The sequence below is a fragment of the Onychostoma macrolepis genome, chromosome 23 (assembly GCF_012432095.1).
Source record: "Onychostoma macrolepis isolate SWU-2019 chromosome 23, ASM1243209v1, whole genome shotgun sequence".
Lineage (NCBI taxonomy): Eukaryota > Metazoa > Chordata > Actinopteri > Cypriniformes > Cyprinidae > Onychostoma > Onychostoma macrolepis.
In genome coordinates this window covers 26378179-26390399 of record NC_081177.1, presented here as the reverse complement: position 1 = coordinate 26390399, position 12221 = coordinate 26378179, and the positions used below count along the sequence as shown (strand labels likewise).

The window sequence follows — 12221 nt, the reverse complement described above, 5'->3', positions numbered from 1 at the left end:
CTCCAGACTGAGCGCTGAGCAGAAATCCCATCTCTACGTCTATCTCAGACCGCTTTCAGATCTATTTCTGTGTGTGTAGCCTCTTTAAAGTGACCCAATTGTGTGTACACGAGGAGGAGGACGGTTCGCCCTTGGCTTGCTTCTCGCTTTCTTAACCCCTCCGTTTCTCTCCAACTTTCTTTCTCTCAAACTCTTTCTTTTTGTTTCAGTCATTTTTTACAATTTGCATTGCCTACAGCGTTATCCGTGATCCAGTTACTGCATCCACGAAAGTGAGTGACTGTGTGTGTGTGTGTGTGTCTTGTGATGGTGCATCAGGAGAAAGATCATCAGATATATGCGCTCACTCTCTCTCTCTTTCTGATCTCATAGAGGTGTGGACACGGTGGACGCTCAGCCTGACTTGGAGAGTCAGTCTCAGGCTGTGTGTGTGTGTGTTTGTGTGTGTCAGACAGCAAGCAAGACTGCTTGAGCCCATGGACATGGAATTAAACATCCGAAGGATTTTATTCACAAGAAAACTGTGTGAATCACTCCAAAGGGCAGGGAACAGTGGTAAAGCTGTTTGAAAGGTGAGTTTATGGTTGTTATTCATTCATTTACAACAGGAATGACATTTTTATAGACACAACATTTAGTGACAGCAGCGAGTATTGTTTTTGATGCTTGTGCAGATAGAAGTAGGGCATTTAGATAGATATAGGGTAATTAGAGATACCTCTTTTAAAATTTTTGCTTTCATTTTTATCAGGTTCTTGTTGTGACTGTGTTGTGCGTATGTGTATTTATTGGGTTTCTATTTGTATAGACTGAGGCATTGTGGTATTAGTAAGCTTTAAGGTGTCATTTAGAAAGCTTTTTATTTCATAAAATTACTTATGAACATCCAACTCCACACAGAGCATATCTGTGAAACATTTACTGCGTATTATTTTTTTGAATTAATGGAAATTAAATGAAATCTTGAGCATATCAAAACAGAGGATATCATTATATTCTTCATATCATTTCTGAAAACAAATCTTAATATTCATGTTGTTTTAATGATGTTTAAATATTTTTAATGGTAAACAAATGTTTGACAAAATGTTTGTCTTGTAATAACTCTACTGAGCTACTGAGTTTGCATGGTTGCGTGTGCTTGGATGTGCAAATATTTGGTACGTAACATTTATATGTTAGAGAGATAAAATACTGGAAATTCACACATTATGTGTGTGTGAATATGCTGCTTTATTTAAAGTGACTCGCTTGATGGACACAAAGTCAGTGTCAAATTATTGTTATATTTCTTGAATCTGTGATGTTTTTTAGATGATCAGTTTTCTTCAGCATACACACACACACAGACTCTTTCTCTCTCTCTCTCTCACACACACACACACACATCCATGTTATTCAGAGGAAGACCATTTCCACCTCCTGTTGACTGCTTACCCAGCGTGATCATCTGAGGCCAAACTTCCCTTCCTCCATCACACACACACACACACACACACAGTGCCACTGACCCTTGAAAACACAAGGCTGACCATAACCTACTTACTACACGGCTACCAAATGAACAAATACATTGCCAGTTAACATTCATTTGAGCTGAAATTGTGAAATGTTGTGACATGAGAGACAGGAAACTAGCACAGCTCAATATACATGCTGTAGAATGCACAGTGAGCGTGTGTGTGTTTGTATCAGGGACAATAGCTTTCATTTATCACCAAACATTCACACAGACACAAACACACACTGATGCTACCTTACAGCAGGGCATATCCACTTCCTAGGGTCAACGTCACAGCTGGAATAACAGATCACTTTTCAAAATGCTAACACACACACACACACACACACACACATGTTGGGTTTCCATATTTTATGGGCTCATTCCACAGGTGTAATGGTTTTTATACTGTCCAAACTGTATTTGCTTTAGCCTAACCCTATCCCCTCATACAAAACACACTGTATTTTTAGATTTTCAAAACACTTCATGCTGTATGATTTATAAGCTGTTTTCCTCATGGGGACCAACAAATGTCAGAATTTACTGGTATTACTATCCTTGTGGGAACATTCATAGTGTATATAAGTACACACACAGACACACACTTGAGTACAATCATGCAAACAGAAACAGAAAGACAGACACAAACTCAATCACCTGCTGAAATCTTGTCTATTACTAGGATGTATCAGGAGAATTTGCTTTAGATTTGCATCTGCTCTAGTGGAGTGTGACGACATTCATGCATGCAAATCTACAACGAACGTAACTTGTATTTGCCCGTATAGTGCATTGCGACAGCAGAGTGTTTACTCTCTCTCTCTGTCTTTCTGTGCTTCTTTGAGAAGGAGTGCGAGAGTGAGGGACCCACTCGTCTATTAACGATGTTCTTTTGTGAGGGCCGTCCCGCCCCTCACATCCCAGGGCCTGCCACCGAACCTGTTGTCATAACAACAGCTGTCTTCCTGGCGACCCTCACCCCAGCCCTCTGTATTGTGTGTGTTTTACTTTGAAATGGTTTGGTGTAAAAAAAAAAAATCATTTCCAGAATTTAGTAAAATTGGATTATTAAATAACAGTAAGTATTTAATGTAGCTGTAATATAACCCTAATCCCAACCCTTAAGCACTGATTGGAATGTTATTTCAATAAACAAATTCATGAATTGCTAGTCTCTATGAGTGCTGTACAGTGATGCACACAGTAACTGATGAACAGATGTAGGAATATATTTCACAGTCAGAATCTGGGACTGCAGCTATTTGATTTATAAAATAATAATGATAGTACTTTGCAATCAGGCTCAGCTGTTTAACTTTACTAAACTGGGTATCATGAACTAAGAATGAATTTTAACAGCATTAATGAACTGTAGGTTAATTTTAGTTTATTAATACAATATTGTTTTGTGTGAATTCATGGCCATTCAAAATAAAGTAATATTAATTAGAAATGTTTAAAAATCCCTTCCGTCACCAAGACTGCATTTATTTGACGTAATAAATTGTAAAAACGGTAATATTGTGAAATATTACTTACAATAACAGTAATGTATTTTCAAATGTAATTTATTGCTGTGATCAAAGCTGAATTTTCAGCATCATTACTGCAGTCTTCAGTGTCACACGATCCTTCAGATATCAATTATGCTGATTTGCTACTTAAACATTTGTTATTTATTATTATTATTATTATTGTGTGTGTGTGTATATATATATATATATATATATATATATATATATATATATTGTTCATGTATAATTCATTGTTAATTCAGCATTTCACAAACTGAGCCTTATTGTAACGCTTCATCAAATTAATATATTTCAGTTTCATAACACTTACAACATAATCTGAAAAACCTATCGAACTTTTGTGTTTCTGTGTGTTTTCTGCTCATTCAGTATATCTAGTAGTGCTGTCATTTCCTCCTCTGTGTTGTAACATTAGCTTTGGTAAACTACAATATGCAAAAATGATATGTAAATGTCCAAACTGCACTTTTAAATAGTGCAGTTTTTATATTGTATGTATGGTTTATTATATTTTTATTACAATATATGGTGGTGCAAATAATACCGAGCACACAATGGTAGGGATGTCCTCGGTTAACACTAAACATGAACTACACATGTAAGGATATGAGGGCAAATGGGTTCGTGTGTTTGTGTGAAATCTCACCCTCTTCCTGGTAAATGGGGGTTTTGCTCAGTTTGTTTGAGTGATCAGGGATTAGACTGCAGTTTCAAACTCTGAAACTGTGAATGGGGCTGGATTTGTGTGTAAGAGAGACTTTAATCCATCAATTCTAACTGACAACAAGCTCTTATAGCTTATGCTATAATGCAACACACACACACACACACGCACACAGACACACGCACACACACACACACACACAGACACACGCGCACACACACACACACACACACACACACTCAGTAACTAGTTTGACAATCCTCAATTGGCAGGCTATTCATATCCAGTGACCCAAATTGAAACCCACCTTTCAGTTCCAGCATACAGCTCATCACACACACACACACACACACACACACACACACACACGTGCACACACATATTTATACATAAATGTTTGGCCATGTCACAAATCCAGATTACTGTCAGTAAAGGTGGTTCAATAAGGTTTTGCAGGTGTGTGTGTGTGTATGTGTGTGCATTAAACTAGTGCTCATTAAAAGGTATTATCACTTTCACAGTTGCTTATCATATTGTGTAAATAGCTTTTTTTAGGTGTTCAGAGGGTGTGTGAGTTTAAGGTGTGTTAGAGTCACTTGTACTAGCATGTACCTCTGCTGTCTCCTTCTGAATGTGTCCAAGGAGAATGTGTGATATCAACTCAAGGCAATTCTGAATCAGCTCAAAGCCACAAATCTGTTTACTTCACACTTATTAATTACCCAATACTGAACATTACTCAATCTTTGAGTAACTGTCCACAGTGGGTGACCACAGATGTCTGAATGACGTCTGATGAGATAAGTACAAGCAATGATGTGATGCTGATGTTTGCTTGTTTGTTGGCATGAAAGCTCATTGATGCCTTCATTTCATTGCTCACTTGTGTCAATTTAAATGTTTGCTGTGTTTATCGGTTTGCTGTTAGATAATCCTATACATATATACAAAAAAACAACAACAAAAAAATAATAATAATTGGACAAAACGTATTTATAAATATATGCTGTAAATTGTAAATAAATAAATACATATAATTAAAAATATATTTTGTTAAAATCATTAAAATGCTAAAATATGTTACATATAATTATAAGATTAATTATTATATGAAAATATTTTTAAGAAGTGGCCAATGTTTATATGAAGAAATATAAGTAATCAAAACTTATCAAAAATATTTGTAGTTCTGTCATGAAACTCTAGCTGGTGAAGACTGATACTGTAACTCCTTAACACAATCTTGGTTCATGGTTCATTACCTGTAGCAGAGCTATACAAGAGGAGCTGGGGGAGGTGGAGGATTTCTGATGCAAAGAAATCCTCCACCTCCCCAGCTCCACCTGTATAGGTCTGCTACTGTTTTCAGTAGGTCTGATGCTATTTGTGTGGCAGCAGTATGTCTTACATGCTCACAGCAGTTTGTCTGTGGATGTATTGGCTGCAGCAGTTTACTCAGCAGCAGCAGTTCTAGCAGTCTTATTCTGCCAAGACTAAATACAGTCAAACACCGTCATATTTATTACCATGATAAACTATTCTGAGAGTTGTCATGATAGATATTATATATATATATATATATATATATATATATATAAATTGCTGAGTAAAAATAAATAAATCACTCAATCCCTCAACAATTAGCAGGTTGAGTTATTGTTTGTTAGTTAGCTAGCTAGCTAGATTGTTGTTTCAATGTTTTTTTTTTATTATTATTATTATTTCTTTGCTCATTCTTATGAATAGTTAAGTCACAAAATCATTTTGATTTAATTTAGATCATTTCACGAAATCATGAGATCATTTACTTGCACATTAGTTAGTTAGTCATTAGTTAATTAGTGTGTGTTTATGTGTGTGTTTGTTCTTATGTTTCATGTTTATATTTAATTTTTTTTGAAAAAGACAGTCATGATATCTATTCTAATATCTAGATAATTAGATATAATGAATGAACTAAAATAACTAGCGAGTTTAAGGTGTATGATTTAATCAGGCTCGTTAGTGGGCAGGAATAAATCTCCCTGACTGATAGTGTGTGATGAAGTGGCTGTGGTGTATTGTTTGTTTGAGAGCATTTCTATGAGAGCAGAGGGGACAGTCTTTATGTGGGGTTGTTCTCAGCTATTGATTAGGCCTGAACCCCTGCTACTGTTTCAATGTGTGTGTGTGTGTGTGTGTGTGTGTGAGAGAGAGAGAGAGAGAGAGAGTCAGCTCAACCTGCTGACTAATACAAGAAATTTGCAACTTGCTATCATTTTCTCTCTTTTTTTCTCATTCCAGGGCTCTGTTCCAAAACCTAGTCAGCATCCTAGGTAGACAACATTTTAAGCATAGGTGTGATCCTGATATGAAATTATAACATAATTATGATTCAGTCTAAGAGGCTTTCTTTTGCCACATGTAACCTTTGTAGAGAAGACAATGCCAGACAATGACAAAAGACAATGAACTGCAACCAAGAATATACTTAAATGTGAACCTAATGTAATGTTATTGCATTGTAAAGACAATTAATGTAAAGACAATTATTGCATGTTAATTATAGTTTGAATGCAATTAGCTGAACTTTAGAGTGCTTGTTTTGACCCACTCAGACTTCTTTATATTTTACGTTATTGAAATATGGTTAAAATGTACAGTACTGTTGAATTTACTGACGATCATTTATGGTAAACTGAATTATATTTTAAATGTTGTTTTCACTGAAACTTGAATGTCACGTATTTAAATGTTTGTAATTACACATTTGTAATAATGAAGCTGCAGTTAAGTACATTTAATATATATTAACTTCCAAATATAATACTGAAAAACACTACAGTTCAAATTATATTCAAGTACTTCACATGTTTTAGTATGTCAGTCATATATGAAAATAAGTGTTCTTTAAAGCACAACAAAATATTATTAAAACAATGATTTAAAAAGTATATAAAGTAAAACTTTTAATTTAACATTATTACAAAATGCTCTTTTAATAGTGTACTTAAGTGTGTTAGGAAACAGTCATGAAAGTTAACTCTATTTAAGTATACACTCAAGTGCACATTCATTACAAAGATTGGCACTTCTCCTGCAAAAGGGAAAATTTAGAGAAATCTATCAAGCTCATCTATCCAAGATGGTGCAAGAGAAAACTAAGCAAGAGAAATGTTAAATACAAATAATTTCTTAACAAATTGCATTGAAAAAAAAAAAAAAAAAAAAAAAATATATATATATATATATATATATACTGTATACTGTAAAAAAAAAAAAAAAAAACAGTTGAACAATTTCAAAGTATTTATAAGTTATATTAAATTAAATTTGATTTTTAAGTCAGTTTAATGTAATTTAAGTTCAATAATGACTTGTACAACCAAGATGGTATACTTTATATGTACTTTTATAATTTAAGGCAGCGACTGAACTTAAGATTGAATGTTTACCAATTGTTGTGTGTGCTATGTATTTTATCTTTATTAGAGTGATGTTAATACCAAACATTGTGCAAATGAATTGAGTATAATGTCTCTTGTGTGTGTCACATGAAGAGTACCATTTGTATAAAGCAAAGACTTGCTGCCTATCTGGAGTGTTTGACATCGCTCACTTATGAAGCTCCATTTCAATTAGATTTCTTCTTGAAGCAGAGACTGTCAGAAGTTCATCAGAGGCAAAAATTATTTGCAATTAATCATCTGTCAGTGAGCAGTGAACATGTCACAGAAAACAAAGGCCCAATGAAAGGAACCTTTCATAATTCCCAAAATGTGTCTCAGACAGCCAGAATCAAACAGTGTCAAAGCCTTGGTGTCGAAGTTTAGTTGTGCCAAAACAGAAATACTTAAAATAAGTCACATGACAAAAAAGAATGGAGCAAATTAATAAACACTGTAAGAAAAACATTCACAGGAGTTCACAGGAATTCAAAAGAGAAAGCGAGAGAGAGAGAGAAAGAGGGAGTGAGAGGGAGAGAGAGACATTCTGTGGAAGTCTGAGCTGCTAATTTGTTGCAGTGGGAGAGGGAGGAGCCACAGGGAGGGAGATTTGGGAAGAGAATCTAGAAGTGCTCAATGTGTGAGTGACAGGCAGACCGTCAGGACCGTTGTGGTGTGGCTCAGAGCTTATGCGTGTGTGAACCGAGGATTTACTGAATGTGTGTGTGTGTGTGTGTGTGCAGATACCCTCAGTATCACTCACACAGACGGCGCTATCCTGTGTGTCTCAGGGAGAATGTAAAGTGAATTGAAGGATTAGAGGAGTGTGTTGTGTGTGTGTGTGTGGCACTGGTCTGGAATACTAAGTGGATATGTGATCAAATCTGGATCGAGCTGCAATGCCTACGGGTAAGGGATCACACTTGCATGCAGCATATAAACAGATAATAAGTCTTTATTGTTACTGTTAATATGCTAGTATGTTTTATTGTACTTTTATGTGCACTTGGTTTATTTAGATATGTTGGTTTATGTGCAGAATCTTTATGGCTTCTAAAGTCATATCAGCTCTCGAAAGCTTCATGTGAATGTGTGACAACATTTGAACACTTCTCTGATTGATGTCTGAGCTGCTGTGTTTAAACTGCCTGAGTCCTGCCGTTAGGGCACTCTCTGTTTAACTAAATGTCTCTCTCTGTATGTGTGTGTGTGTTGGCAAGTTGTGAACTGAGAGTATTTATTTGGCTTGGTTTGTGCTGGTGGGCTCTTGTACCAAACAGAAGTCCTCTACACAACCTCAAATGACTGAAATGTTTATAAGTGCATACATATATGTGTGTGGGTTGGTTAATTTAGCTATACTTTAGGCACAAAATTGTCTCCAGACATTACGCAGATCTGACCAAACCTTTATTTGAAGACACTGTTAAAGGTAAATGTGATTCATATAAAGTATATATTAAATAGCTCTTTTAAAGGTAGTGTTTGGGTTGTTTGGAGTCATTATAAATAGATTTATATAGCCAAGATGTGTGTGTGTGAGCATGTGTTTGATAGGATTTTACATGTATGTGAATGGTATACAGATTATTGGAATATGTTAATATATAATATTGTTAATACTATTTTATTCCTACTTCAAATTTTCATGTTTAATTCAGTGTTTCTTGTGAAATTTAGTAGTGAAAATTGTTTCAAAGTCAATCATCCACTTTTTTTAGTGCAGATGTAATGAGTAAGGGTATGTTTCGGTTATGCTGTCGTTATGAGGAAACCTTTCGCTCTCCCCCATCCTTGACCCAAATTAGTCCCCCATGGGTTGAGGGTTTCGGGGGGATAATAACAGTTTAGAGTCTGCTTTAGACAATACCAGCACCCCCTCAGGACATCTGTCCCTAAAGTAATACACCCCCCGGGACACAGCCCAGCTGGAGAGAGCGAGAAAGAGTTTGAAGCGTGTGTTTGAAAGATGGCATGGTGAAAACCTGTCAGAACTTATTTGCGGATAACAATTACTTGTTTCAAAAGTTCAAAAAGCAGTCGTCCTAGGAGGTTTTACCCTGGCTTATCCAGAGCTTCTCGTTAGAAATAGTATTTTTAAAAGTACACTACACCTTTAGGGGTAAACCTTTGTACCTCATTTACCCCTAAAATGTTCAACATATGGTACTGATATGCACCGTTTTAATCACATTTTAATCTAACAGTGTACTTTTTCCTCAAATTAGGAAGTTTTCAAAGCCTGTTCATTTGCATTCTTTGAGCATTTGTGTGCTGGGGTTATAAATGCATGCCGTATATAAATGTCAGTTTTAGGTTTCTCTGAAGCAAATCCATCTCAGTGAAATCTAATCTGTGGGTAGCACTGGGGCAGTGGGTCACGGGCGGACATTCACCCCGTATGTGTGTGTGTGTGTGTGTGTATATTAGTACGTTCATTCATGCAGGTTAAGTCCCTTTGTCAAATCCTATTCTTTAAATGCATTCAGTCCTCTAAGGGAACTTCTTACCAGCCTGTCAGTAATTTGGTTGTTATAAATGTGTAATTAACACATTGTTTTTAAATGTGCCCCATGTTATACATGTGTATGTTATATTATACAAGGGATGTGAAAAAGCAAATCGTTCATGTTAATGACATCACACTGCTACTGTCTGGGAATAGAAGCACATCAATAAATATCCTGATCCTCCAGACAGGGCAAACATAGTTCAGATGTCATACCAGACAGCAGCGCTTTGCAGATGACTGCAGAGATCATCAGACAAAGTCTGATATATGGTCATGCATCCATCAAGAGTGTGAATGGGTCTGTGCCTCTCCCGTACAGAACAGTATTTGTGGTTGATAAATTGATATTTAGGATTTTCCTTGGACTGCAGTCAGATTGTTTTGTCTATTGCAGTTCTTTGATGTGTTATAGTAGATAGAGGGATTGTCTACAAGTAAAACATATGGAAAAAGAAAGAAATAATTCTCTTTCTCTTCAGTGTGCATCTGCATTCTTAAAAATAAAGCTGCTTCACGATGCCATAGAAGAACCATTTTTGGTTCCACAAAGAACCATTCAGTCAAAGGTTCTTTAAAGAACCATCTCTTTCTTACCTTTTTATAATCTGAAGAACCTTGTTCTGTTTTGTGAAACAGAAAGGTTCTTCAGATGTTAAAGGTTCTTCTATGACATCGTGAAGCACCTTTATTTTTAAGAGTGTGGTTGTTACAAAGTAACTGAAGAGATGAATGTTCTGAGTTAGAATGTCCAACTCTGAGAACATTCTACAATCAGAACTTGAGTCAGTTGGTCTGATGACTTCTGGGAGATAATGGGCCGGTCTGATTGCAGGAAATGGGCAGCGAAGAAGAGCTATTTATAAAGATGTGATTACTCCGAGTCATTATGTTTGATTGAGAGATAAGCAAGGACTTTTTCTCAGGGATCCTCAGTCCTGGAGTAGATAAGAAGTTTGGAGTTGTTTTGGGAATGTTTTCGGCATGTTATGAATCCGTCACAGGCATTCCAGCTCCAGAAGTCGTGGTGGAGTTCCAACATGTTTCAGAGACCAGAATAGAAAAAGTGTTGCTTGTGTGAGTGTGTGTGTGCTGCTCTCGTGCAGTCGGGCTGGAGAGAATTAATCCCATTGGTTATGGACACGCAGCGCTTGGCTGCAAAACACACATTGTCGTGGAGATATCAAGACCATGAGAGCTTTGTGTAATTTTGCGCATGTGTCCGATTCTTTTTATGTTCGGTGATCAGAGTTCTCTCAAAGCTAATGTGACAGTGTAAAATCTTGGTTTGTGTTTGCATGTTTCACGCTGTAGGATTAATTTATAAGGAATACACACAAATGCCAATGTTTTAAACTGAATAGCATGATACAGCAGAAGAAGGTATCATTTTAAAAGTAATATAGCTTATTTTTTTCATGAAAATCTGTCAACCTGTAGAAATTAATTCGCAAACTGACACGCATATTTGCTGTCACATATGAGAATGAGGTTATCAGACTGAATCCACCATTAAAGGATTGACCTTATCTGTCTGAGCAGACAGACAAGTCTAACATAAAAACGGGCAATCAATCAGGCAGAAAAAGCTATAATGCTTAGAACAAAAAGTGAAAACAGCTCAAATATTGGCTCAAAATTCTGTCGTAGTTTGCTTTACTGTCTAGTTTTTCTAACCCTGGATGTTTTTTTTTTTCATTTTACAAACACAAAAGGAAATCTTAGGCATCATAAAAGTAGTCCATATAACTCATGTGTTGAATTACAAGTTCTCTGGAGCCATATTATAGCTTTGTGTGAAGAACAGACCGAAGGTCACTGATAATCTTTCCCTTTGCTCAAGCTCCCAAATATCATTTACAGTATAAATGCACTATCAACCTTTGCTGTGTAGAAAACAGCAGCTAAATATCTCCCTTTCTGTTTCATGGATGAACAAAAACAATATGAGATTGTAAATGAGTAACAGAATTGTAATTTATGAGCACACCCATGTTTTTTTTTTTATCAGAACGGTTAAATTGTTACGCCACAAAACATATGGCAGCAGCATTTCATAAGAACTTAATTTGTGCTAAATGAACCATTTAACAATCATCTGCAGTCAACCATCTTTAATATATTTAATGCTTTGATGTTCTCACAAGCTTCTAATTTCAGTTCCTGCAATAGTTTCCAGTGGAGCACAGTTCACTGGCCAGAACAAAAACACACTCAAAAGCTCACATTCTCTACAGATGGACATGTGTAACATTGTAACATTACTTATACCGTCACAGTACATTATAGCATAAATAATATTAGTTGCACACTTTGTAGTTACATTTGATTGCATGTATCTGAAAAGTGACCATTATGCAGACAAGTACAGTCATTCATACTCAAGTTTGAGTATTTGACATGTTTATGAGCGTGTGTTTGGGAATGATTATGTATGCTTACTGTACAGTATGTGGTCAGGAACTGCTTACTGTGCATAATGACAGGGCGGAAATGTACACAGATTGCAGTTATATGACTGTCAGGCTATTTAACTGTGTGTGCATAATGTATATCTCTGTAAAACAGTACATAACCATTTAGA

The 12221-nt window shown here is 36.0% G+C and overlaps 1 protein-coding gene across 3 annotated transcripts in view; it reads left to right on the top strand.

Annotated features, from left to right (window-relative positions):
* The first annotated feature begins 372 nt into the window (after positions 1–372).
* Positions 373–12221, top strand: part of LOC131532473 (pleckstrin homology domain-containing family G member 1) — a 45139-nt gene continuing 33290 nt past the window's right edge. For 2 of the 3 annotated variants that reach the window (XM_058764153.1, XM_058764151.1), the window contains exon 1: positions 373–572. Coding sequence is in view for 1 of the 3 variants with exons in the window: in XM_058764150.1 (XP_058620133.1) it covers positions 8028–8037 (10 nt within the window). In the remaining 2 variants the exon portion in view is untranslated. Of the gene's footprint in view, positions 573–7780; positions 8038–12221 lie in introns of those variants that run through there. The other variant, XM_058764150.1, reaches the window with a different exon arrangement.